Source organism: Dufourea novaeangliae, unplaced genomic scaffold (genome assembly GCF_001272555.1).
Source record: "Dufourea novaeangliae isolate 0120121106 unplaced genomic scaffold, ASM127255v1 scaffold133, whole genome shotgun sequence".
NCBI lineage: Eukaryota > Metazoa > Arthropoda > Insecta > Hymenoptera > Halictidae > Dufourea > Dufourea novaeangliae.
The window spans coordinates 825,187-851,749 of record NW_015374011.1 but is presented as its reverse complement, the minus strand read 5'-3'; the positions used below and the strand labels follow the sequence as shown (position 1 = coordinate 851,749).

Here is a 26,563-nt window from a genome sequence, read left to right as displayed (position 1 = left end):
GCACAGTCAGTGCCTCGATTCCAATAATTCACGATCGATTACGCAAATTTCGTTGGCTTTTCGTGACGACCTCGATGGTGTTGCTTCTCGTGTTCCCCATCGGTAGAGTTTCGTCTGCGATTACGGGGTGGATCACTGCAATTAGAGATACATCTATCATTGGAAGAGGTTCTAAAGATGTATATTGCTTTCCCCTTCACGTGTTTCTCGAACGTTTGAACGATAGGTGATTAGTTTTTTATCATTGCACGATGCTGAGCCAGTAGAAAGTTTCCTTTTACAATAATTAGACTGCGGATGTTTATGCATTTATAGCGTTTTTTTAACTTGGAAAATGCAATAAAATAAACGTTTCACTCAGGTTTAATATTATTTATGTGTTATTATTAACTGCTCTATTATAATTTTTAGATATTATCAGCATTCAAAATTTTGATTTTGCATAAATTACTGCACTCTATTTTCAATTACAAAATCACAGAGCTGAAGTCACAGTCTCTGTTTTTATAGTTATTCCAGAAAATTTGTCACATTATCTATGTCTGACTATATCAATATTTATCTACTTCTGCAGAAACCTTGTATACATCCCGATTAACCTTCCCTCTGTGTACAGGGGTGTAAACACACTCCAGACAAATAGAAACGTAATTTAAAAGTTCCCGTATGGGAAATTTCCAAAGTTTTCCTGAGAATGTAACTTGCAGAAAGTTCCTATCTTCTTCAAAATCAATAGAACTTCACGAACACTGACTGCCAAAATTTTTTCTTTAAATATTCCACTAAAACTGTACGAGGTGTAATGATACCCCTGTGCATAGTTAACGTTAATATATTTGTCCACAGAGAGATGGTTAACCAAAGTAGATCTGCATTTATTCCTGCATTCTCCGGGTCTGACCAGTGACCGACCTTATCTACTTTCAGCTCCATTTACCAGGCTTCGAAAGTTTCCTTCCTCCTTTGATCAGAATCTCTCCAAATTAAAATTTTTTCCCCAATATTTTCTCAGAATAAATTGCACTATACATTCAACTAACGAAACGTTTGCTGTTTTAACGTTGCAGGCAGAGTCGATGCCCGGGTTTCCGGTTCCAATGGACGATCTGTTCTCCAATGGACAGTGGTCTCACAGTCCCAGGAAGATGGAAACGGATAGAAGTCGACCGTAGGCAAGTAAGAATGTCCTCCGACGACGTGAATATTAAACTTTCAACGGGCAGACATTAACTCCCCGTCTCGAGGAGTCGGGGTCCAGCCAAGGTCGCCGGGAATAGGAAGATTCATATCTGGGGATCTGCTCCCGACGGGGTGGACCATGCTACGTTATTTAACGAGATGATAACCAGGGGACATTGAAGATCCGGTCAGGACAGAGAATATATACATATATATTCCCGGGCGTCATGGAGGAGCACGTCAGCCAAGCTGGTAACTCGTCCACGGATGGTCTGGTGTTCAGCGACGCCTCGATCATCCTCAGGGCTTTGGTGCTCGGTCTCCTGATACTCGTCACCGTTGTCGGTGAGTTTCCAACGTCCTTTTTCTGTCCTCTATCTGTATCCTCTTTCTACACCCCCTTCTCCAAGTCCACCGTGTGATCCGGTGGGGGAAATTCGATAGGTTGTTAGAACAGCTCGGGAAACTTTTATTTGTTTCGATCCGTACCGCCCAGCTCGTCGAAGGCGGAACGGAACTTTTATGAAAAAAGATATCCGAAGTAAAATAGGGGTCGAACGTGGCGGTATCGTGAGACATTATAAGCCATCCGGGTCAGATATACGGCGAGACTTATTGGCAATTTGGTTTTCTATCCTCGTATCTGTCCGTTTCGTCGTGGGACCGCTGGTTAAGGTGTTCCTCGACACTGGGAGACTGCGTCTCGACACGTCTTTTAGAGAATAAATTGTTTCGGAGGTAGCAGAATGATCATTAAGTATATTCTCCAAGCTTTATCTGAATTATATCTGACGGTCGATGTATTCCAAATATGTTTCACTTTTTTATAGTGTACTCGAAACGTGATAGAAATCTTAAGATTCTTTCTAAATGTAACAACGAGAAATTCTCAAGCAATAATGTCAAATTATTACTTCGCCTAAACAATCTATTCGACTAAAAAAAAAATATTGCCAAAAATGGCAGATAAACCATATGGTGTACTGATCGTCAGTGAATGAATTTCTGCCTGTTGATTCTGTGAATTATTCTGAAAGAATCTAAGCTCGCAAAGAGGTAATACATTGAAGGGTCGATTGGTATTAACAATGTACCACTTTCGCCAAGCAGAAAGTGTTGACTTGGGAAAATTGCTCTGTCCGATCAATTATAAATCGTTCTCCTTTCGGTCATTATCGCAGGCTGCGTGCGCAGCCACGGTTGATGTAATGGTGTCGTTGTCGTTGTCACCGAGTAGTTTCGTGGGCCCTGACCCGACATACCTGCGGGCTAGTACAATGGGAGATTAATTTAAACCTGACACGTTTACGCGCGGAGAGTGTAATATATTATCCGGGGGAATGACGGGTGGCAGAGGGGTGGGCTATCACGTGACACATCCAGGTATACGCCAACACGGACGAAGATCGCCCAAAGATTTACGAAAGTGACGTTCGAGAATATCCGATCCTAAACCAGTGGAATAAGTTAGTAGTGCGATGGAAACTAGGGGATAATGTGTGTCGATTAGAATTTCATGAAGTCACCTTGATCGTCGATGTGTCTTCGATGATTTTGGACGTAATTTCGAAAAAGTAAGTCTGTCCCTAACCATTTATTATCTTAGAATTCAGTAATGTATAGAGCTGCCATAACTATAAAACCACTGTGAAATTGTCAATCCTTATGTGCGTCACGGGCCCAGTTTCCGATCAAAACCCAATTCCTAATTACTTTAGTATAAAGTACGTTTGTTATAACTAGAGTTATTTTTAGAATAGTTACTATAAATTTTAGGTGTACAGAAATCATTCCCTTTGAATTTCTTGCTTTGGAAGTTAAATTATAATTTAGTATTGCTAGTTCTGCACTTTTGTTAATACCAAATTAAAGATAAAACATAGATTTATTCGGATAACCACAATTCTTGTAGATTTGCTTAATTTTTCTACTTGTACGTTAAACAAACAACGATAGTTACTCTTAAGTGATCAGAAACTGGGTACATAACGGTATTGTGGTTAAAATAAAAACGAACGACATTTTTTCTAGGTATTGTAACTTATCCATTTCGGAAGAAACATTATTTCTCGATATAATTTCAGACATAGCATACATTGTTTGTTTTTATTTTAACCACAATACTATAAGAATTGAAAATTTTAGGATGATTTCACAGTTATGCCACGGAGTGTATAAATGAAGAAGTAGTAAATGAAGTATGAATCTTTTAACGTCTAGTTTCGAGGACGAGTGTCTTCGGTTCTGGGACTTCTGTAAAATTGACAGCCACCAGGTTCCTCGATTTTACTGCACATAGATATATGTTAATCACATGCATCGCTTGCGAAAACCGTAGATCGCGAGATCGTCGGGGAGAAGCGTTCAGTAAAATTTAACGAGTCAGGAGGAACTAACGAGATTAGAAAGGTAACGACTATCCGTGGATCGCGTCTCGTTTTACGGCATAACGGACAATCTGTTTGATAAGCTTGCAGACCCGGGTTTCTTAATTTCTCGCCGTTTCAAAGGGGAAACAGGATTTCCTAAGGCGTCATCCGTGTCCTTAGAGCGATCTAGCAGGAAACGGTCTGACGAGATTTGAGAAAGCTTGAAAAGATTGTTAATTATATATTTTTTCGTTTCGCAACTGATGATACTTCCGTCTGCTTTATTCGGTCAGAATAACACGAAATTAACCCTTTCGTTCCCACTGTAGCCATATGGCTACGTATTACAAATTACGAAATAATATATATAGATAAAAATACAAGAAAAATATTGTTTTTAGTAATTGTTAGATAATTTTGGAATGAAAGGGTTAACGACGACGAGATCTACTAACGAACCACGAAAACAGGAAAAAAGGCGAAATTGACAGGGAACACGGTTAGAAAGGGATTGCTTTTCGAAATTCCCGCGAATTTAATTTCCAGACGAACCGAATTGTCTACGAACATCGCGGTGTATATTGGAGCTGCTTATCAAGTCCTTTCCCGTGCAAATTCGCGCGACCTTCGATCTTAACGAGGTTTTTTCGCAATTTGCAGAGCGAATAGAAGGGAGGGGGAAGACCTTCGAACTTGAACGTTTGCGGTCAATACTTTGAAAACCCAATTACCGAGCCGACATCGGTAGCACTTGCAACTTCGTAGTTTCCGACGTCGTAGTCGCCGGAACTTCGCGTCCCGCCTGAATGTGAAAATAAAAAGCGACGATCGGTGATTTCGCGCGCGATAACAATGAACGGCGGGTGGTGTCGCGACGATTGTCCCCGACGAAATTTGCTCGGCGTGCTGCTGCGCTCTCTTCGCCATCCACGACCGCCATAATAGAGGTTAATTAATTTATATCATTATCGTATTCGTTTGGATGGTAATAACAGTGGTAACACCGTTAACACTGGAACTACCGAAGATAAACGTACAGTAAATCCTCGACGAGTGTTCGAAGGCTCCTCGGCACTGAACATTAAATGTTTCATAAAGTAATTAATTCAGGCTGAAACAAAAAAAAAACTAGGTAAAAAGCCAGTGTTACATATGGGGACATCTTTAGTGTCAAGGAGCCTTCGAACACTCATCGAGGATTTGATGTGTATCAATTTCTATCGGATCCTTGAAAAAGACAACCTTTTGAAAATATTCAAATTTAGAAATTAACTCGTTTCTTCACTTGGACATTGCAATGAACGATCTGAGAATATGCATTCTTGTAATATTTCAATCATCGTTATAAATGGCAATTAACCAGTCATTCTGACTTGTTTGATAGTTCCAGTCGACCGTGAATGAAGTGGATCGATTTCGTTTAGAGTATCGCAGGATACCTGTCTTGTAACACAGTTCTATCTCTGAAGCGAGCTGGATAAAAATGATCACAGAAAGTCTGTGTAAAGTAGGATTTAATCAAACTTCCGTTCGAAGCAATCTTCCATAAAGATAAAGCAACCGTTTGAAATGTTTCTCGCGAAGACCAACTTGGGACAATGCTTTTAATGTTGAAATGAAATTGTAACCGATTCCAGGTTTTATTAACCGGTGAACCATCGTTCACTTGTTCTCTTATCAAAGCTATTTCCAGTTTATTGAATCTACCCGGAGCGAGTAAATTGTAAAATTCTGTCGATTCAAGTTGAAAGAGGCTGGATTCTACCGAAGTCAGGGGACCGACACGCAGGAAATATCACGGTCTTCCTTTAATACAGTCGGGGACCATTTTCCAAGGAGGCAAGATGTCTTGGTCGCGTCAAAGATAGAGGAGACAGGGCACGGGGTCCTATATCGATCGCTTCCTTTCTATACGTCCACGATGACCGAGTAAAAAGAAGGTGGTTCAGTCGTCCAGGCGGCTGAATGGCCTATTTAAGCTGTATAGAAAAGGATCGTAAACCTTTATGCCGCGGAATACTGGCTCGCCAACCCTCACCCGTATTATCATCCGCCGCAAGAGGATCCCTGGTCCGGGGGCACTGAGTCTAGCGATAATTCACGCCTTCAGGGAGAGATGCCCTTTCTCGGCGCATTCAACGTACTATAATTTCGATAATTTCCGTTTAACTCGCTGGTAATGCCCCGGTTAAAAGGGTTTACGTTATCCTGGGGCTTTGATTATTAAGAGGGTTCACAAGATAATGCCTTCTGTGATGTTTGTAAAATTCAGAGACTCTAATGAAAAGGTAATATTTACTCGGATTAGTAATAAATTCTACAGCGAACATCGTGTCCGTTTATGTTAGACTTAACTTCTATTCGAGACGTAATCCGTATTCGTAGACCTTGTACGTTCGATTCTTTTTAACTTACTTTGAATGTCACGAGTGTCAGATATAAGCGACACAGTTTTTAGTTATAAAATGGAATCTCAAATTTACAGTAAAACTTCAAATAAAGCAAATATGATTGGGGCCTGTCAGGTTTACAAAGATTGAAATAGTGTTGTGATAAATCCAAGCTTATAAGTTTTTATTTCGCAAAATCCACTTTCCCTGATAAAAATCGTGTCACCGTAGAAACGATCGTGAGTGATGTAAGTGATCAGCAAATAAAGTGCCCCTGTCTGATAGTATGAGTTCCCACTGTTCGACGGAACAACGATGTAGTTTAATTAGAGGGTGGAGGAAATGGTAGCCGCCGGTTGGACTGGAAATTCTTCAAGGTGGAAAAGTTGCAAGAGACCCCGAGGACCCACCCCGGAAGAAGAATTCGGGCGCAGTTACGGAAGTATGCCGCGGGAAGACCTTTTTCCAGGACGTTTATTTGAGATAGCAAGATTACAGTTTGGGGGTGGAGAAGAACAGCGAGAACTCGGGGGGTGAAACGGAGGAGGCTACTTCAATCTGACTATCACGCTCGGCGGGGGAGTTAAAACGCGCCCCGACGGAAATAAATATGACAGCGCGCGTTTCCGGGACGAAACAGTTTCGACGCACGCCCGAACGCACTCGCACAAACAAGCTTCTCTTCCGCTCTGGGTAATATTCATGTTAACGAATGGTGTATCTTTTGTACGGGATCCGGCGAACACGATATTTGTTATACTTTTTCTACGGTCAGTCTATCCTCGGAAGGATTTCATCGGGAGTGGCGTGGAAATCGGTTTATATTCAACCCTTTCTCCGGTTAAAATGAAAATAGCTGCAGTAAGAAATGCACTTGGATAATGGTTCACGAGTGAATTCCATTTCTGGAATAGGAATTCAAGCTTTCTATCTGTATTTCATCGTCAGGAATAACTGATTCGTGTATTTAAATAGGAGGGAAGGTGGTAGTTAAGTCGGGACCGCATGCGCGCAGTAATCGTGAATCGTCATTATTTCAACTCTCGCAAATATCGAGCTTAGTCCCCAAAGTTCACCTTTGTAAATGCAATGTAATGCAAAGGCGAAATAAATTGTGGGGATGACGCGTGGGCAGTTAACGGAGAGGCCTTTCCGCGCAGTTAACGCGACTTTACTAGCTACATACTATTATTAAAAATTTCTTTAATACCTCCTCTTAATTCACTACAATTCTCGTTTCAAAATATTCAACTTTTGTAGGTACTGAAGATTCAGATAGCTTTTCTTCAGAAAGCCTCGAAGAAAAATCGAGCAAAGAATGTGTGGTTAGATCTCATTCGATCCCAGAGCGTTCGGTTCGACGGGAATATTAAATCCAATGTAAATTCGAGATATTATTTGAAGAACCCTTAGATCCACAGGGTTACAATCCGGAACTTCTATCCTGCCATCGTTCGCGGTTAGACGTAGTCACGATAATGCGGAAACGGTCGAATTCCAATCAAACCGAAACTGCAAACGAAGTTGCAGGAACTTTCCGGTTGGTGGCTAATTTACAGTTTATCCCCCGGCCATGGTAAATGTTTCGAGACGTCAAATATAATTAAACTTCGTTGGAAAAGTGGCGCGATTACTGGCCACTGGTAACTAAGGTGACTTCCCCTCGTGGTGTCCAGCATACATATTCATACGCGAAGGAAACCCGCGCAAGTCGTTTCAACGGTAGTTGTCTGACTGTAAATTCTGTTATTAGCGCGGTTCACTGGTTAACTAACGGGCCGTTGAACGTTGCAACGGCATCCTGTGGCTGTGTCGAAATTAGAGTAATTTCACGGGCACTTGAGAACCGAGCAAAACCACCCTCACCCCCGAAGTAACACGACGAATCGGGATTTTCGGGCGGACGACCGAGCAATCCTTTGCGCGTTTACGCGATTATTCCGTTCGTACGAGCACTCAATCCTCGAGTAAACTCGATACCGTTACACCTGTGAATAGAGCCACGCCACTTGGAGCGTCTTTGATTGGTATTCAGGATCTACGAATTTGGGGAGGAATGAATTGTCGATCGATCAGAGACCATCAACAGGCGTGCAACCATGATTTCGATCGACTTCATCGCCATCACTGCGACCATTTCCCTTTTTGTTTAGCGCACGATCGTTACGTTGATCTTTATATTCGCGTGATTGTCGATTGAATTGCTAATCTGAACGTGCGCCGGTTCCCCAGCAGCCATAACCTTCGGCGTTATGGTTCAATAAAATATCAAACTGGCTCACCAGCGACATTCTGCTGCATCGTTTGCGAATGATCGTCGCTATGATCACGAATCATTGATGATTCGATGCGATGGTCGCCTGTTCGATGATATTACGAGATGTCTGGAATATATTATTCATCTCGGGACTTCGATGAAAGATCGAATGTACAGTAAATCAGGGATAAGTGTTCGATGACTCCTCGGCGTTGACAGGGAGAGATCCCTAAGTGTAACGCTGACTTTAATGAGGTTCTGGGCAGTGATAGAGCTTGGAATTATGAAGCCAATGATATTTGTTTTAGCTGCATATGATGATTAGTTTATAAAATATTTAATATTCAGTGTCGAGAAGCCTTCGGACATTCATCGATAATTTCCTGTATAAGGTGCCATAATTTGAAGGAACGTGACGAGGAGAGATATTCGTGTTAACGATCTACGGGTCCGGGAAACTGTACAAATGTAGGTGGTTAATTTCCCTTCGTACGTGGTTAACTAAAGAGGCTTAACGTTTTACGATTCTCCTCAGGCCACCCGGGCGCCATTTACACTGTATCTCTCTTGTCCCCCGTTCTATTACGCTCCTTCCTGGTTTCGTTCTCTCCCCCTTAGAATTGCTCAAGGTTCCACGATCATCTAGGCAACCACACGATTTCTCAATTCCTCCCAGGGTGCTTTACGATCGTTCGGGAGAAGAGAAATTTCGTCCTTCCCCCGCCGTTGCTGCTGATCCATGCTGAATTTTATTTTTACGCATACAACCGACCGTGCACGACGAAATCATGCAATAAAACCGAGGAGAAACAGCGAACAGCTTCTGAAAGGGTCCGTGAAGGCCGTTGGTTACAGCGAGGGGGTGGAAAAAAAAATACTTTTCTTTTTTTCTTGTTCAACGAATCGGTATTAGGGTCGATTTGAAAGTTCCGTGTTAGAGGGGAAGATATTTAATAATATAAGGAAAGCTTTCTCGGTCCGGGGGTGGTGACTGGTTCACGCGCGTGCCGTTTGCAAGCGTACAAAGCGCGGCTAAAAGCATCCGAGCTTATATAGAGAGGCCCTTGCATGTTATGCTTTCCCTGCACTTTATGGTTCTGTTCGACACGATGCCGTTTCCTTCGACGATGACGAAATGTCGTCTGACATTTACTGCCTGGAGTTCAATGACCTGTAGGCTTGCAAGCTTCGTAAGTACAGAAACAGGTAGTTCTTGAGAGATTTTCACAGCATTCAGATTGGACGTGGAACCTTTAGCAACCATTCGGATCACACTTTCAAGCTTCAGCAGTTCCTACGATTGAGCTTGCAACCTTCAGTGACCCTCCAGATCGAGCTTGCAACCCCCTAAGTATCCGGAGGTCAATTATGTGACATGTAATTACGCGTAGGTCGAGTTTACGACCTTCGAATGGCGATAAGGTCCAGCCTTCGCCTATCAGTCGACCTTCGAACAGAGCTTACCACCTTCAAATGCCCTTGACGTCCATTCTGTGATTTCTAGAATGTCTTAAAATCAGTCACGTGAAAACTCATAACGCAATTGTCAATTTTGTCATCTTCTACTGAATTTCAATCCAATTCGTCACCCATAAGCTCTAGAAATTCCTATTACAATCAGACTTTCGGTTTGTCACAATCAGATCGATCCGAGTAGAAAATCTCTGTGACATTTTGTGAATGCGTCATTCAACCCGGAAATGATTCCAGGGTACATTGTTGCAAAGCCAAAAACGGTAATAGTCAGCGCGCTGGATGGTATTGAAAGAACCGTCGCTTGCATTAATTTCGGAACTGGGGGTTTTCTCTGAGCCGTGTTCCGCTTTCCCAGCATTAAATAATTCACGGCTGGCCGTACGTTTACAGAGCCGTGAAACACTCGCTAGCCGGTCACGATTACCGCGGTGAAACGATTCAACGTCACGAAGGAGTCACCAGACGAAAAAAAAAAAAAAAAAACAGCGAGCAGGAAGTTCATCCACGCATCAAATTCGATTCCGCGGCCACTCGATCGTTTCCCTGTTCGTTTTCAAACCACCATTCACTTTATGTTGGTTCGGTGGTGTATCCGGGGGGGCAGGAAAAACCAGGAAACATCTCGATCGTAAACAGGATTTATACTGAATCGGGGGCAATATAAAAATTATATCGTTCCACGGGAAGCTGCGACGCGTCATTAACTCCGCCGCCGCAGCGATCCAAATGGAGTAGAAAACCATTTACTCCATGTAATCGTGACGCCTGTAACGCAAGGCCGTGTTTCCCATTAATTTCAACATTGATTTAAACTGCCTCTAAAAAGCAATTTGACTCACGAAGGTGGGTGCACATCGTACGTTGAATTAAAAACAAAAAAGAAGCGACCAACGGAGAGAAATCAGGATGCACTTAAGCTCCATTAACCATAATAAATCCTCTTCGATTTTAATTCAAGCCCGAAACCAGTTGTCGAAGCCTTTTCGATAGAATAAATCAAAGCGCGTTTCAATCGTGCAAATTCACGGCATCGCGGATGGAAATATCCGATTGCATTTTCATCGAGAATAAACGTCCGGCAGCGTTTGTTTGGTCAGCACTCGAAACGCGAATCGTTTGGTCAGAGGCGGCACACGCTCCCCTCCCATAGGGATGATTATTGACACCAGAGCTGGTTGTAAATTAATTTTTCGGGAGATAAAATTAAATGTCGTTTAACGATCCGTTTGGGGGGATTGGATGCGCCTATCGTCGCCCTAGTTCTTGAGTGTTCTATCTCCATTAGTTTCTGAACTGAGAAAACTGAGTTTGAAGTTTACGAAATTAAATATTATAGAAGCAGGAAAGTAGTGAAATAATCAAACACATTACAATATCACCTACGGAACAGCTATTTATTGCAATAATTAACAAAATTTTACGAACATAAATTTTAAATTGCTGTTAGTATTTCGAGATACAACCATTAAGAAGAAAAAACTTACAGAAGTTCTGGAGTTAGGACATAAAGGAATATTTATTAATTTCTCGGTTGAATTTTCTTTATATTATGGTGAATTTGTTTGACCATTGAGAAGCACGTAGATCGGTTAACTAAATGATTTTTTAAAAATAGAGTAAGTACTGTTAAGAACCCAGGCAACGATGTGTCGAAACGATTCGGACTAAATGTTCGTTCGGAGAAATCGTGGGACGCGCACAGGCATTTGTCGCGATTGACGACGGTGGACAGGCTCCATCGCGTACAAATAAGCTGATTACACAATCGTCAAAACGTTTACAAAGCCCCATCCCGTCAAAGCGACGTAACCCATCGATGGACTAATTAACTGGCGGTTTTCGGCGTAAAGCGAACCGTAGCTCTCGTCTCTCGAATCGTCGACCGTATTGGGGAACGAGAAATCGTGCAGTATCTTTGTCGTGGACCGCTTGTGCAATGATTCGGTGACCACTCGACAAGGTATAGGATGAGCCTAATGAGAATTTATGTATCATTTGGCATTGAGAGTGGTAGAACTAAAAAAATGTGAATTTGAATGATGAGGCTTTTTAAAATTTACATTTGTATCACTAATGCCAAGATGATTGCGATATAACTGCTCCCTGACACAAAACTGATGTAATTATGCAGGGTTGGTCATTTAAGTGGGACCTCCAGAATATATTTTTCCATTGTGGAATTAGAAAAAATATTTTATACGTAATTTTAATGATATTAACTGGTCAGTATCCTGCAGGAGTTGTTTTTTTTTTGAGTTCAAGTTTTCAAGGTTATCAATGTTTTTCTTCAAATAACTACATATTTTTTCCTATTGCGTAGTACAAGAGAAAATACATTCAGGTATGTCCTATGATATGACTTTCAAATGATCCAACAACTGTGCGCTGGTGATAATTAGGCAGAGTCATTTTTAAAGATGAATTTGAAGTACATAGCCTTGATAAATAGATGATTTGGAACCTTGTTCGTGTAGTTTCATTTACCTCCGAATGGTTGGTCAACGAAGAAAGAATGAATAATGTTGCTAGACCCAACTCAGGTAGTCAAGGGTCGCAAGCATCGTCTCGGGCCTGTCAATATAATCGACAGACCGTGATAAAAAATCTGCGTTCCCCAAAAACAGTTACTTATTGGATTTGGACGCCTATTTCCAAGAATCCACAGAAGACAATACACAGGTCAAAACCCATTTCGTCCATACCATACCCTCGCAACATACGCCAATCAGTACTCTTCATTTCCACCATCGGCGAAATTACAAACAACCAATCACAAGCTGATCCATGCCAACGAACACATACACGCAGTCAAACAGTCGACAGTGCACATTCAGCAGTCGTAGTGTACACATCCACGGATCGCAGGAAACGCTATTCATCCATCACTGAGAAAATGTGCTGTAGGCGATTGTGTACTACTCGTGTACTGTGTGATTTCTCAGTGTGCCCTCAATGATGGATGAATGTGTTCTCTGTCATCTGTTTGAGTTACTAAGTTAGTAAAATCACGTCACTCTTGAACGAGCTTCGTGACGTCAAATTGTCAAGAATCAGTGGTAATCTCTAATTTATTGTTGAAAATCTCCGTGAGTGTGTGTATATAAATTTTGCAACGTTCGGGAGAAGACGGAAGAATAAAAAAAGAAAATGGAAAACGAAGAACTTCGTGAACTTGACTGGGAATTAAAGTGCACGATCCAAAGTCTCGACCGTTTAAAAATTCTGAAGTTCGACCAGTGGTGACGAAAGTAATTTGTCCCTGACACAAGGGTGGGAAAAGGGCCGCGTCCTTCGCCGGGAATTGTTAATTCGAGAGGGAACGATACGCGGAATTTACGCGAAAGTAGAACAGAATCGTTCTCTTCGGGAATCCTTCCTAATCAGCTTATGAATTATTTACGGGGCGTGCGTTGTAACACGCGTAACTAACTGGATTTCTGATTAAAGCCGCCTGGGAGGTACTCAGTGAAACGTTAGAATCGAATGATCGTGATATTACTCACAGTGTGGATCCTTCTGATCACTGGACTTCTCAATTAGATTTGCAAATTCAAAAAATGAAACCACCATCCAAATTCATTATTTGTTTTGTGAACGATTATATTATTTGGTGAAAAGTGATACAGTAATTCCTCACACAGTGCGACGTACTCGTGTCGCATTCATCGAGACATTACTGTAGTACATTTTACGTGTACATCAAGAACGGACATTAACACATTATCTACCGATTGGTATGTAATAGATTCAGTAAAACAATTTAATCACAGTAGGAAATTATATTCATGGAAAATAGCAGGAACTCAAATAGATTAACGAAATCATTTTTTTTATAACCTTGATCCAAGGGTAATATTAATAGGCTCCTTATCTATAAGCATTGAAATTTACAAGTCTGTTAACACTAGAACTACCGACGATAAACGCATATTTGTTTCAATCGCTGATATTTTCTTTTTATGTATGTCCAGCGATTGCACAATTTTTTTTCATTTATTATAAACTATTGTTTTCATTCTCAAATCATGTCCTTCCAAATAATCGAACGTAGTTTCCCTTTGACATTTACAATAATTTACCATTGTCCCACTAGTATTGCTTCCTACCTATAAAGCACAAAATAGAAAACTCTTTTTTGAAAAATGTGAACCGACTTCGAAATGATTACTATTTATATTATTTATACGAAAATGCAACAGCGGTTAAGATAACTTATTTCCTCTTACTAAATAGCATATTAAATACAGCTGTGTCTCCAAAAGGGTTGCAATGTATTTAATATGCTATTTAGAAAGAGAAAGTAATAAGTTTCCTACCAATATTGCATTTCTATACAAATAATAAAAATAAAAATTAACTTCTACTTCTCAGCGCACTTCGAAGTGGGTCCAGATTTTTTCAGAACATTTTTTTTCTATTTTACACTATACTTAATTAGGAGCACACGATCGAACCGATTAGCAATTATTGATCATAAACACGCTGATAATTATTGTTCCAGGGAATCTGTTCGTGATAGCGGCGATCCTGTTGGAACGGAATCTACAGTCGGTGGCGAATTATTTAATCGTCAGCTTGGCCGTCGCCGATCTTATGGTCGCCTGCCTCGTCATGCCTCTCGGAGCCGTTTATGAGGTACGTCGTTTGACGGGTTTATTAAGCGACCGTCCGTTATGGCCGTGCAATCTGTTTCGGTATATCGTTCCCCTTGTAACGAAGAAACTTCGATAAATCGGACTTTTGATCGTTACAAAATATATTGTGCATCAGAACCGCGATGAAAAGAACGGATATTGAAGAGTAATATTAAGTTCGACTTACGTCGACCAGACCTTTCTGATCGATTTGGTAACGAGAACAAGAAACTTTGTTAATCCTCTTTTCGTAAAATCTGGTTATTTTAGAGCCCACAACAGGATGCATGATTAAACAATTCCGTTTAACAAGCACCGAGGATGCATCCTGTATATACAGACGTTATGTTTATTAATTCTTGACAACATGTTGGTTAGTCATACGGTTCCCGCTAAACTCCAACAGAAACACACCCCCGTAAATCCGAGTATCAACGACGGCTCTCGAATCACGGATTTACCCGTCCAGAAATAAGTTTCGCGACCTAATAATTGAAGAATTTACAAAGTAACGTTCGTTTTGCACATCACCGATTGATCAATTTAACTTTTGAGCGAGTAATATAAAATTCCCAATTCTTAAAAAAAATTAAAAATCATAAAAATTTTGATCTTATAATTATCTTTGACTGCATATCAAAATCTTGACTATCAGTAAAAACGATTCGATCATTAGGCATTCGAGACTCGCCAGGTATTAGAGGCATGATAAAGAAAGGCTTCGTAAAAGTTTCTGGGTAGAATGAAAGAGTTTAAGGGTTGACAGTAATGACCGTAGAATCTCCTGACACAGTTTTCATCCGCCCTCAGATGAGATTCAATTTCATTCACTTGCCGGAAGATTGATAAGATTGTTTCGCCTTTAATGTATTCCAATGGATCCGTGAAATCTTCGGAGACTCGAATCGCCCGAGGGTGCCCCCGCGGGCGATGATGTATAATTAAATGGACCCTCGTGATGTAAGAAGCTCGTTACCGCGTCGTTCTTTGGGAATTAATTACCGTCTCGAAGTTCCTAAGACGATTACCGGGTAACTCGAACAATCGTTTACGTTGCTGCCGAATATTTTGCACGGTTTGCTGTCCCTCTTCCAGCGCTTCCTGGTTCTTGTTGCCATCGCGTGATACTTATTTCTGGTTGCTAAGAGGTACCCTAGTTCGCGGTAAGTCCTCGCAAAGAACAAGTTATGGGGGTTGTCGCGAACAAGCTAGGAATCTCGATCGTGTTTGTTAAGGTGATCTCTAAGTAGCTTCAATCTTCTTGTGAGCTGATGCTTGCAACATGCCTGGGCTCCTTGTATAATAATTAGAACGATAATGAATGAACCTGCATCGTTCTCTGTACGTCATGACGCGAATTACATTTTGAAAAGTGGAAATGAATTGTGATTGATGTTTCATAAGATGTACACATTAATTGGAGGCTTTCGTTTCAGAGATTTGTTATTTATTTACTGAAAACGAAAATACGGTCTAGTCTTGAGAATATTCCCCATCATTTCTATCCCCATCAATTGGCGAATCACCTCTGAAATAAATGAGGGTGGTTTTTAGTCAATAATTATTTTCGGGAGCCACGGAATAAGTCGTAGGCCTAATATATATGTAATTAAATAAACGCCTAAATTAACACTAGAACTACCAGGCATGTCAAAATAACTTGCCAATACATTCTTACAACGATGATTAAAATGTTATAACAATACATTTTCTCAGATCTTTTGTAACTTTTATTACGATACGACATTAAAGATATTAGTTAATTTATAAATTCGTAAATTTTCAAATATTTGCCATATATATCGATCGATCGAAAAAGATATGCGTTTATCGTTGGTAGTTCTAGTGCTAAACACAGACAATTTGCCATCGTAGTTGTAGCAAGTCCTTGGGTAGAGGGTTTCCAGCACTAGTGAACGCAAAAATTTATGCTGGACACTCTCTAAAGAAGTGATGTGGCAATTCTGATAGAGTGACCAGATCACAGAACAATACAATAAATTCTCGATGAGTGTTCGGAGGCTTCTCGCCAATAAGTGGTCGCCAGGTATAACACTGACATTTTAATGAGATTTAGGACATTAGTAGACCCTAGAATTCTAAAGCCAATAATTTTTATTTCAGCCGAATATGACCATTAGTTTCTGAAATATTTAATATTAAGTGCCGAGGTGCCTTCGAACACTCATCGATGATTTTCTGTACTCCATAGAGGCGACTTTTACAGAATGCACTGAATACCAACGTCTTTATTACCATTTAGAGCGTACAAACTTTCTAGTGCAGACGCTAAAACTATAAATATAACTCCAGGTTCTTCATCGTCCGTCATCTAGCGTTGGATAAAAATATTCAGCCTCTAAAAGTCTCTGACGTAAATCGAGGATTATAATCCCGTCAACGGCGCAATGTTACCGGTATATTTCCACGAGAATAGAATAATACCTCGCTCTGATTCCAATGAATTCACGGCGCGTAGAGGGGGGGTTACTGTTTTGTTTTCTTTTCGAAACTTCAGCCGTGCCCGGAGGCATCCCTATTTGAGAACACCAGCTAGATCCAAAGCCAGGGCTTGGCAGTTGTGTGGGTTAGCTGTCTGTGAGCGTGTCCAGCCTTGCGAGCTTTACGTTGTGGTTTCATTACGTTTACTAAAAACAGAGTGGAAATAGCGGGAGTAGGTACGCGCGTGTGCACAGGAATTCGCGAAGAATTCACGGTGAATAGTAACGAGTTTCGGGGCGGTTTCGTTAAATATTCGGATACCCACTTTGACAAGGCCGTCAGATTCGAATACTTTTAACGTGTCGGAACACCTTGTGAGCTGATCATCTTTTATGGATTCGTTCTACTAGTCACAGATGATTTCCAACTACCGAATCAGACGAATTGTAAGTCTTTTTTTGTGAATGTAATTATTTTTATACTGTATTTTAATTGTATACACCCTATTGTTTCTCTAACTGATGAAAATACGAAAAAATGTTGTAAAAATGAATTTAAAAATTTTTTTCAACTGTTATTTACAAAGATTTTAATGAGAATGTAATTTTTGTAAAAGTACACATTTTTAATATTGCCACTTTATTAAGCATTTCAGGTTGAATTGAATGATATATTGGAAATTTTGTTTGCATAGTAATTTACCAAGTTTGGTTATAGCGTATTTTGCCCACAACGTGTGATCCGCGAAACAGGAAACAATGAACAAACAAACCTTTCATATATGTTATTGAATTCACCTCCAATAACACGGCAATTTAAAAAAAAGTTACATTAAATCTCTGTACATAACAATTAAAAGGGAATAGTAAAATTCCATTAACAACTGTTATGTGAAATGTTTTTTCGCATTTTCAATAGTTAGAGAAATAATAAGCGTGGTATACATTCAAACCGGACATACTGTGTTCATTAATCGAGTCGATGTAATTAGTGACGTATCTAACGAAGATGTTTCTGCAGCGAACGTTAATTAATTGGCGTTGATTATAATTTCTGTTTCGTACAATCGAAACGTATCCGCGGTTTACGTGCTCGAAATTCATTTCCGTGGAAAGTGTAACGGACGTGTAAAGTTCGACGAGCGAGACCGCTCTCTCGTGTCTCTATTTATCCTTCACCCCCACGGAAGACATATTGGAGGAATTCCGAGGCGTGTAATCCGTCGGAGTGAAGCCACTCGATCTCAATCTTCGGGCAATTTCTCGTTCCGTAATACCGCTGACTGATGCACGGCCAGTTTACACAGACAGCGCAACAAGCAGCTTCTCATTAGGCAAAGAAGCTCTGTTACGTTATTGTCTTGGAATTATAGCCGGCTTTCTCGGAACGTTCCACGGATGATTTACGTACAACTTCTTGACTATTACTGCGCCTTGGCTAAGACACACCCTGAGCTCCATTGACGGTCGTCGATGTTCACAGTGTATTCTTACGTGTATACAGGGTGTCCCACCTGACGTGAGCACCATCAATATGTCACTTAGTTTTTAAGGTACAAGAAAACGTGAGGGGAAAGTATTATTTGGTTAGAAGGAGCAAATATTATGATAATCAAACATTTTTCTCGAGGTTATATTTTTCAATATATCGTGTAATCGATGGTTTTTAAAATGGGACTATGTATTTTGATCAGCGTCGAGTAATAGTTGAGATCGAGACCAATAATAGTATCACCTTCATGTGACCTCGGGTACGAAAAATCTACAAATTTGTGGGAGTAGATTTAAATATTACAATAACTACGATAGAGGGATTGGTTCAAAAGTGTATTGAAATTGATGGACATCATTTTGAACATTTATTAAAATAAATTTTCTGCAAATCAAAAGTAAGTGAAATACTAAAAGTGCTAACGTTGGATGGGACAGTCCACTTATTCTCCAAGGGCCCTTTCTCAAGGAACTCCAGCACGTGTGCGGGGCTAAAGTGGCAGAACAGACGCTGGTATTAAGCGTTTTTCGGGAGCTTTGACAGAGAGTCTGGTTGCCAAGTCAGGAAGTTCGTCAAAGGTTAACAGCGCGAGTACGCCAGGTCTGCTATTCACGACTGTGGGAAACACCTCTGAACAATTTCCCGTTTCCTCGGATTCCCTAATTATACCAAAGTACGCACAGAAGGGCTTCTCATCTGAAACTTCCACGTGTTCGATCTTCGTTCCTTTAATCGTTCGTTTGTTCCTTCTAGCCTGATGTCTAGACTGTCCATATTTGCAAGTCTTTTTTGGCCACTCCTCCCTCTCTTCCTTTCACCCTTCTTCGACCAGGAACGGTGGTATCGTCTACGATTTCAATTCTAGCGTTTAAAACACATGGCGTGGAAAAGCACCCTTTCCCTCCCAACCCCCACTTCTGCCTATCCTGTCGGATCGTCGCGAGTCGTTCGAGAGCTTCCCTCTTTCGCGGTAATGTAATTGGAAAGCTTCGTTGGTCACACGGCTGTCGACCATCGAGGGGGAAGGGAGAGGGTGGTTTCGCCTGGATCGTTTTTCCCAGCAACAATGCGCCACTCACGTACACCACTGTTACAACCAGGAATTCGCGGGCAACCGGAATTCCTCGCGAGTGTCGTCACGAAACGTCAACCGTTTCATTGTTATTCCACTTAGAGGACAGTCTTGCGTTTGAATTTTCCCGCGGAATTTCCTTGGACCGCCTTGGGAATGTCGTATTGTATCTTCCAGAAGGGAAGATTCGTTCTGGAAATTGTTGGGTACTGTGGGAACGCACCTGTGAGTTATCGTTTGCATTAAATGCTATTGGATTCTTTTTGGATAAGGGTTGTGAGAAAATAGATTTGACCGGAGGAAAATCAGAGTTAGGTAGTTTTGATTAATTAATCGTGTTCAAAGTTTTCACATAAATATACTTCATCTAATTAATTATTGGATAAAGTTATAGAATAAATTCTTTCTTTAACGTTATTTGAAGGATTTTAAATTTAATTTAATCTACTTACGATTGTTCATTCTTTAGAATACAATTTTTAATTGTATAATTTGTAATAATTAACCCTTTATTATTCACCAATTGTAATAAACCTTTTCCATAAATATATTTTATCTAATAATTAATCAGATAGAGTATATTTATGTAGAAGTTTTATTACAAAGGGTGAACTATAAAGGGTTGATTATTACAATTAATAAAAATTATACTATTGAAAATTGTATTACAAAGGGTAAATTCCCGTATTTAAAATAAATTAAATTTAAAAAGTTAAATTAAACAAACTTGAGATAATTATTATAACATTTTCATAAATTTCTCTGTAGGTAACATTTCCCCCGATTACTATAATATATAACGCTGGTCTAGTTCAACCGAAAAAACTCAAGTTATACACATGAAACACATTCGTTGAGATTAAAAGTTCGCGAAAGCGTCTGCCGCCCGTACTTTCCAATGGTATCTGTAACCAAAATCCCGTGCAGATAACGGAGTAAACACTGTAAAGGCATCCCCCCTTTCGTTCAAATTTATAGAGCATAAAGTAATCGATGAGAGATCGAGGCTTGCAGCATCGCGAAATTTATCCGTGATTCATCGAGCGCGCGCGTATTCCGTGTTTCGTCTTTACTCCGTGTTACGATCGAAGATCCAGGGGGATGGGTTGGGGATCCCTTTATTCGTGATCGCTCGTCGGTCCGGTTGCTTTCAAAGGAACAGGGTCAGTTTGTCGTCTGAATGGAGGAGAAATCTGCTGAGCATTTCTCACTGGATAATATTCAGCGGAAAGCTGACAGGGACAACAACGTTTGACGATATTTAAAAAAACACAGTACTGTCAAACCCTTTCACGGTTGATCGTTCGTCCGATATTTAACTCTTTGAGTGCTACGGACGTATACAGGGTGCGACCGAATAACATGTACAACCGGGTACGAGGTGATTGGTTATGAAAAAATGAACACAAAATATGGAATAAAATTTTGTTATTTAAGGTTTAGTTCTCGAGAAAATCAGTTTCGAAAATTAAACTGAAACACGTGTTATTCAGCATAGCAGTAAGTAGAAACGGAATGCAATGATCAGACACGCTGGCCCAGTCCTATTCAATTGCCCCCTGTATTTAGCAGATTTTCGAAGTTTTAGTTGGAACATTCATCGATGATTTACTGTTGCTCCGTAGTCAAAGGGTTACACACTGTTCCCTGTCGATACCGATGATTGATTCCACGGGAGCGAGTTGATTGGAAGCGTATCTTGACGATATATTCGCCATGATACATCGAATACCAACAGAAACAATATGCACAAGGTACACATTGTAACTTAATGAATTTTATTTCCCTGTTTGACACTGTCTTTGTTTCCTTTCCATGCTTCATTGTTATTCGAATTTTTGCAATTGGATATTTAATTTCTATAACCAATTTTTTCGAATAGAATTGTCAATCGTTTCAGACTTAATAGAGTCTGTGAAATGACAATTGAGCATCAAGAAGTGTATTCATGCCTCGTTAGCTGTATTTCCTTTTCCTATTATGTTATCCAAATGGACAAAACAATACCTTATTCTTTCGTTGTTCGCTGTGCGAGAAGCATTTTTATCTATTTTCATCGAGACGTTTCATCTTAATTTCTCTTCTTCACAGACAAATTCATTCCGCTTCCTTCCCATTTCCTTCACGCTTCTTTTATCTCATTCTTTCCTCTGGCCGCACTTTTCTCCGACGTTTTTCTTCCTTTCTTTCGGCTTTTTTCCCCTCTGTTTAGGAGGAGGAGAATTTTGTTCCCTCCCAAATCGCACACTTTATCTTCCTCACGCTTCCCGACTCCTTTCTTCACAATTCTTGAATACTCTTCGTTCCTTGGCCGTCTGTAGATTCTTTTTTCTTCATCCTGCAGTCCATTTTTATTCTCCTCAGCGATTCTTATATCCACCCGATAGCATGACCGGCTTCGTTAACGATCTGCTCCGATCCCGTTTGACTGTTCGTCGAGCTGTATCACTGATTTACTCGGTCGTTTACATTAGACCTACAATAACTTCTTAAAACTAAACCAATCTGAGAATTGCAACCTTCTTTCAAATTAAATGACGCTTTTGATACTCCTAAATTTCCACCAGTAATATTAGATCGAACGTAAACTTGCTGTCTATACTTTATAATTGCTTCCCTACTTTATGAGCAACTGTAGTCTCTATTTCTTTTTACAGTCTCGTATTTTCAGACAGTGTTACGATAGCATTTCCATAAAATTTCCGTGCTTCCGTTTGAGAAACTATTTCAATATGTTTTTGATGGACTTGTACAGTTTCGAAGATTTTTCCTGACACGAAATGCATCTGGGACCTAAACGAATTATTATCCTAGCGGGGTAATGTCTGGTAAATAGAGTAAAAGCTTCCATATTTTCCAATCGAAATATCGTATTTTTATTACCAGTTTTTATATGGTACGACTGAAATGCAGTTTGTATTGATCAGAAAAAAACAATAGTTCTGTACACAAAGCATACATACAAACCTTTGTATATTCACCGTATCAATATAGCCGTCCATTCCCCAGTAAAAATAACAATCAAAATACTAGACATAAAACGGCACCAATTTTCCGTACGATCCAATAGGACGAAAGTACTTGAACGCAATACAGAGTGTTTTCCAAATGGCGATAGAACCCGAAAAAAGTGATTCTACATGGAAAAATACGTCGAAAAGGTAGAATAAAATGTGTTCCTAAAATCCTTCGTTTTGGAGATAATTGAATTTAGACTAACCCGGCCTGACCACCGTGTCTGTCCATTACAGTCTGTTTCTACTTACTGCCAGCTGAATCTTCGAATTGGATTATCTCGAAAACGAAGCATCATACGAAAAAATTCTATTCCACATTTTCCCTTCATTTTCCCATGTAGAGTCACTTCCCCTTCGGTGGTTGCACCACCATTTCGGAAACACCTTTATACAGGATGATACAAAAAAGGGTTCATAACTTCTAAGGTAGAAGGTGTTTATAACTTTGAACTCATTAATTTTTCAACTCATGTTTATCAAGACTTTCCTCTTCATTTGGCAAGTACTATCTACCCTAGAAGTTACAAAACCTTTTGTGTATCGCCCTGTATCAACAGAAACAACCGTGTTCAAGCTCAATCAACTTTCATGATCCACCATCATTACGATCCCGAAGCCCGCAGCTTCGGTGATTAGCGGTCCATTTCCATCGAGGGCTCGTCTTTTGTTAACCCAAGACAGGTTCCGATATGTACATATATACGCTTCGACGACGGCCGACGAGATAAGAAAGTAAGTCATTTCGAGTATTCAGCCGGTCTCTCCACGCCGCAGCTCTTGCCTCGGTCCGGAGGCCCGAGATAAAGTTAATCCAAGTTTCCATCATCTCTGGCCCCCGTGGCCGTTCGTTTCCAAGGAGAAAAAGAAACCCGGCAATACCAATCAGTGTATTAATATCCTTCGGAGATAGAGGGGATGATGGAGGCAAGCCGCGATGGGTACACACGGTCGCCCCTTCCTCGTCGACGGGATCATCCGATGCACGTAGTCAAGCGAAATGGGAAAGGAAATAGTATGCGAAAGCGGAGGAAAATTGTAGACCTGTGCTCGACTCGCAATAAATAAGCCAGCTCGCGCTCGACTTCGCCTGGGATACGGAGCGAAAGATATACAGGGTGGAGCACGTAAAACAGGCCACCTGAATATCTCGGCTGTTACCGATGATAGAAAAAAATGCGCCACGCCAAAGTTACATGGTATCGTGCAACACATAATTTGATGTGAATAGTTTTTTGATAGGTGAACGCGTAGAGGTCATATGAAGGTCAACTTCATTTTTTTTCAATGGAAAAACTTGTCTTACGTACCATTTTGTAGAACGATTTAAGACGCATACAATGTTTATGAAAGTAAGTAAAAATATGTCTTTCTATTTTAAAAATCGAGGTTGACCTTCGTATGACCTGTAAATTTAATTATGTGCTCTTAGATACCATGCAAGTTAGGTTTGACACTTTTTCTTTAACCAGTAACAGCTGAGATTTTCAGGTGGCCCGTTTTAGGTGCCTCACCCTGTATAGTGCCGTCTCTTTAACCGACTCTGTCCCTTCGTTAAGAACCAGTTGGATACTCGTATGTCGGGAAACGACTAAAAACCGTTCGTAATATCGCGAGCAACGCTCCCTCAAATAAGTGCATTTACTTTGAGGAAGACGGGGACGTTTCTACTGACTGGTACACGTATCCATCTTTACTTGTCTGCTTGCTTCGCTTTCCTTTTTCCTACCCTCGTGGAGCCTTCCCTTCGCGAGTGGTACACTCCCATCCGCTGAGTAAAGTTAACGCTTCGAATCAAAAACGACGTGCACCCCTGATATCAAGAGGGAAAGGACCTTTCTTGTGAGAATGCAATCTTTCGATAACGATTTCGAGTTGACAGTGGGTTTTCATATTATTACTATTTATTAAATAAACGGCATAAATCTTTTCTATATAAGTATAAATATTTTCTACATAAAGTATTTCAAAGAAAAGTTGAATGGTATCTGGTAGCACATTTTCCGATGTAACTTTTTTCTTTGTGGTGATTATATGAAGGACTTTATTTTTTTTAATGGAATCTTATATTTTTTAATGCACGAATTCGTCGTGACTGACTTAGTATTTTATGTAGGGACTAACAAAAAAGCTCATAAAAAAGTATCTCACATCAGAAAGTGTACCCCCTGATACCATTTAATCGATCTCGATGCAGCGTAGAAATTTATTAATTCTAAAAGTTACGGGCACCAAATAATTCCATTAATGATCTTAAATATTATTCTTTTGTTCTAGTAATGAAGACGTGTTCGGTGGAATATCCGTTCACGGATGGGACAACGTGATCATAAATGAATATTTCCAAATTTACTATCTTGCGTTGAATACAGGGGGTGATTTAATCCCGAACGTTCTATTGGCAGCGAACCGAGGCTTAGAAGAATCAATTAAACTTCCCCAAAAAGTGTCCACCCTAGAGATTATATTGCTACCCCCTTGCGTTCGATGGAATTTTCTGGGTCAAGCCCTCGGGGCCCGTTCGGAAAATTGAGTTCGGCTAATTAACATTCAACTTAATCCTCCTGAAAGCCTAAGTAATTGGGAAAACGTCGTTAGGGGGTGGCAGCGGTGTGTTTGTAAAACTTTCGAGCACAGGCACGCGGATTAACTGGCCTCTGGTATATCAGAGAAAGAATGACAATCGCTGTTAATCCGTTCTTTATGTCTATCTCGAGCACTTGATACTGTCCTCGAAAAATAGGGGAAACCTACCAGGAGTCACGAATGGGAATAGCTTCGATGATACCAGGGAATCTTCTAAAGGAATCTTCGTCCGTTCCCTTACGATATTAAATTCGACGCGAAGTCAAGGGACCATCCTACCGCACGATACCAGCAAACGTTTGTCCCTGGAGTTTTCACCTTTCCGCGCGAAGTTCTTCCGTCTGTTTGCCGAAAGGATTTAACTTGCCTAGGTGAGCGTGCCGGCGCACACATTCTGCCGGCGTTCTCCTCGAAGAACACTTCTGTGTGCACACCCAACGCTCTTTTCTTCTTCTTTTTTTTTCCAAACATGAGGTATATTGAGAAATTATTAAGAAAAATATGGTCAGCTGTGCATTTTTCGAATATACGGTGAACCCTGATAGAAAAGAATTTTTATCTATTTCATATAATGTGATATTTGGACAGTATACTCCTTTTATGACGTAGGCAATGGATAAGACCGGATTTTTGGAAATACGGACCTAAAAGGGGTAAACGAGGGGTTGATTTTTTCTATAGAAATGACAAGGAAAAAGTTGGAGACGTAAAGTTTGGCATATAGAATCCTCTTTAAATATAAACTTATATATGTTTGAGCTTTTTTCGAAGTTCGACCCTTATGGGGGTGAAAACCGGATAATTTGTTTTATTATAGGACAACCGTATAAGTCCACTAAAGCTGGAGATGTGAAATTTAGATAATTCTAAAGAAAAAAAAAATAAATAAAAGATAGAAGTATAGCTGGGGGAAAGTAGTGTAGCTGGGGGAAACGGCTATTAAATTAAAAGTTCCTTTCCGTCCTGAAAGAATATAAATGACCCCTGTGATAGGAAGGAATCTTTATACTAAATAAAACGTTCCTTTTCTTTCTGATAAATTCTAAAGTGGCCCCTATCGTCGTATATTTCAAGAAACTGTTCGAAGCAGTATTAACAAAGAGTATTTTATACTTTCATGAAACTGTACTCACGTTCCATATTTTCGAAAAAGAAACCTTGTACTACTCGATGGTTACCGCAAAATTACGAGGTAAGTTCTCGTTTCGTCGATTTTTCACGGTAGTATCTAAAGGATTATTTCGTACGACTCGATGGTTCAAAGATCAAAAATTGTCTTCTGTAATTGCGTCTTCGATATATCGATCTTTCGACACGGTGAGGATCGCGCCGCGACGTCATTATCAGAAGAATCACGTAAATTATCGATACGTGACTAACGCGGCGAGGGACGTTTTACTCGGTGAACATTCGCAACGAGCTTTATCTATCGTGGGCTCTAGCCGTCTGTCGACACGAATCGGGGCTAGAAGAAGGAAAGTATTCGAGACGGGGTAGGGCGATTTCTTGCCCGTGTCACGCGACGAATGCTTTATGAAACTTGAACCGAATGAATTGTTTCGAGTGTTCTGCTAATACGCTCAGCAATTTGGGGAAGAAGCTGCTGGCTTTCTTTCCTGGACTAGGTCTGTCGTGGACGATGTAACCTAACAG

At 40.4% G+C, this 26,563-nt stretch overlaps 1 protein-coding gene across 1 annotated transcript in view; it reads left to right on the top strand.

Annotated features, from left to right (window-relative positions):
• The first annotated feature begins 1,406 nt into the window (after positions 1 to 1,406).
• LOC107188574 (5-hydroxytryptamine receptor 2B-like) overlaps positions 1,407 to 26,563 on the top strand; it is a 44,331-nt gene continuing 19,174 nt past the window's right edge. Inside the window, exons 1-2 of the mRNA XM_015576883.1 lie at positions 1,407 to 1,524; positions 14,173 to 14,306. Of these exons, the coding sequence (XP_015432369.1) occupies positions 1,407 to 1,524; positions 14,173 to 14,306 (252 nt within the window). The remainder of the gene's footprint in view (positions 1,525 to 14,172; positions 14,307 to 26,563) is intronic.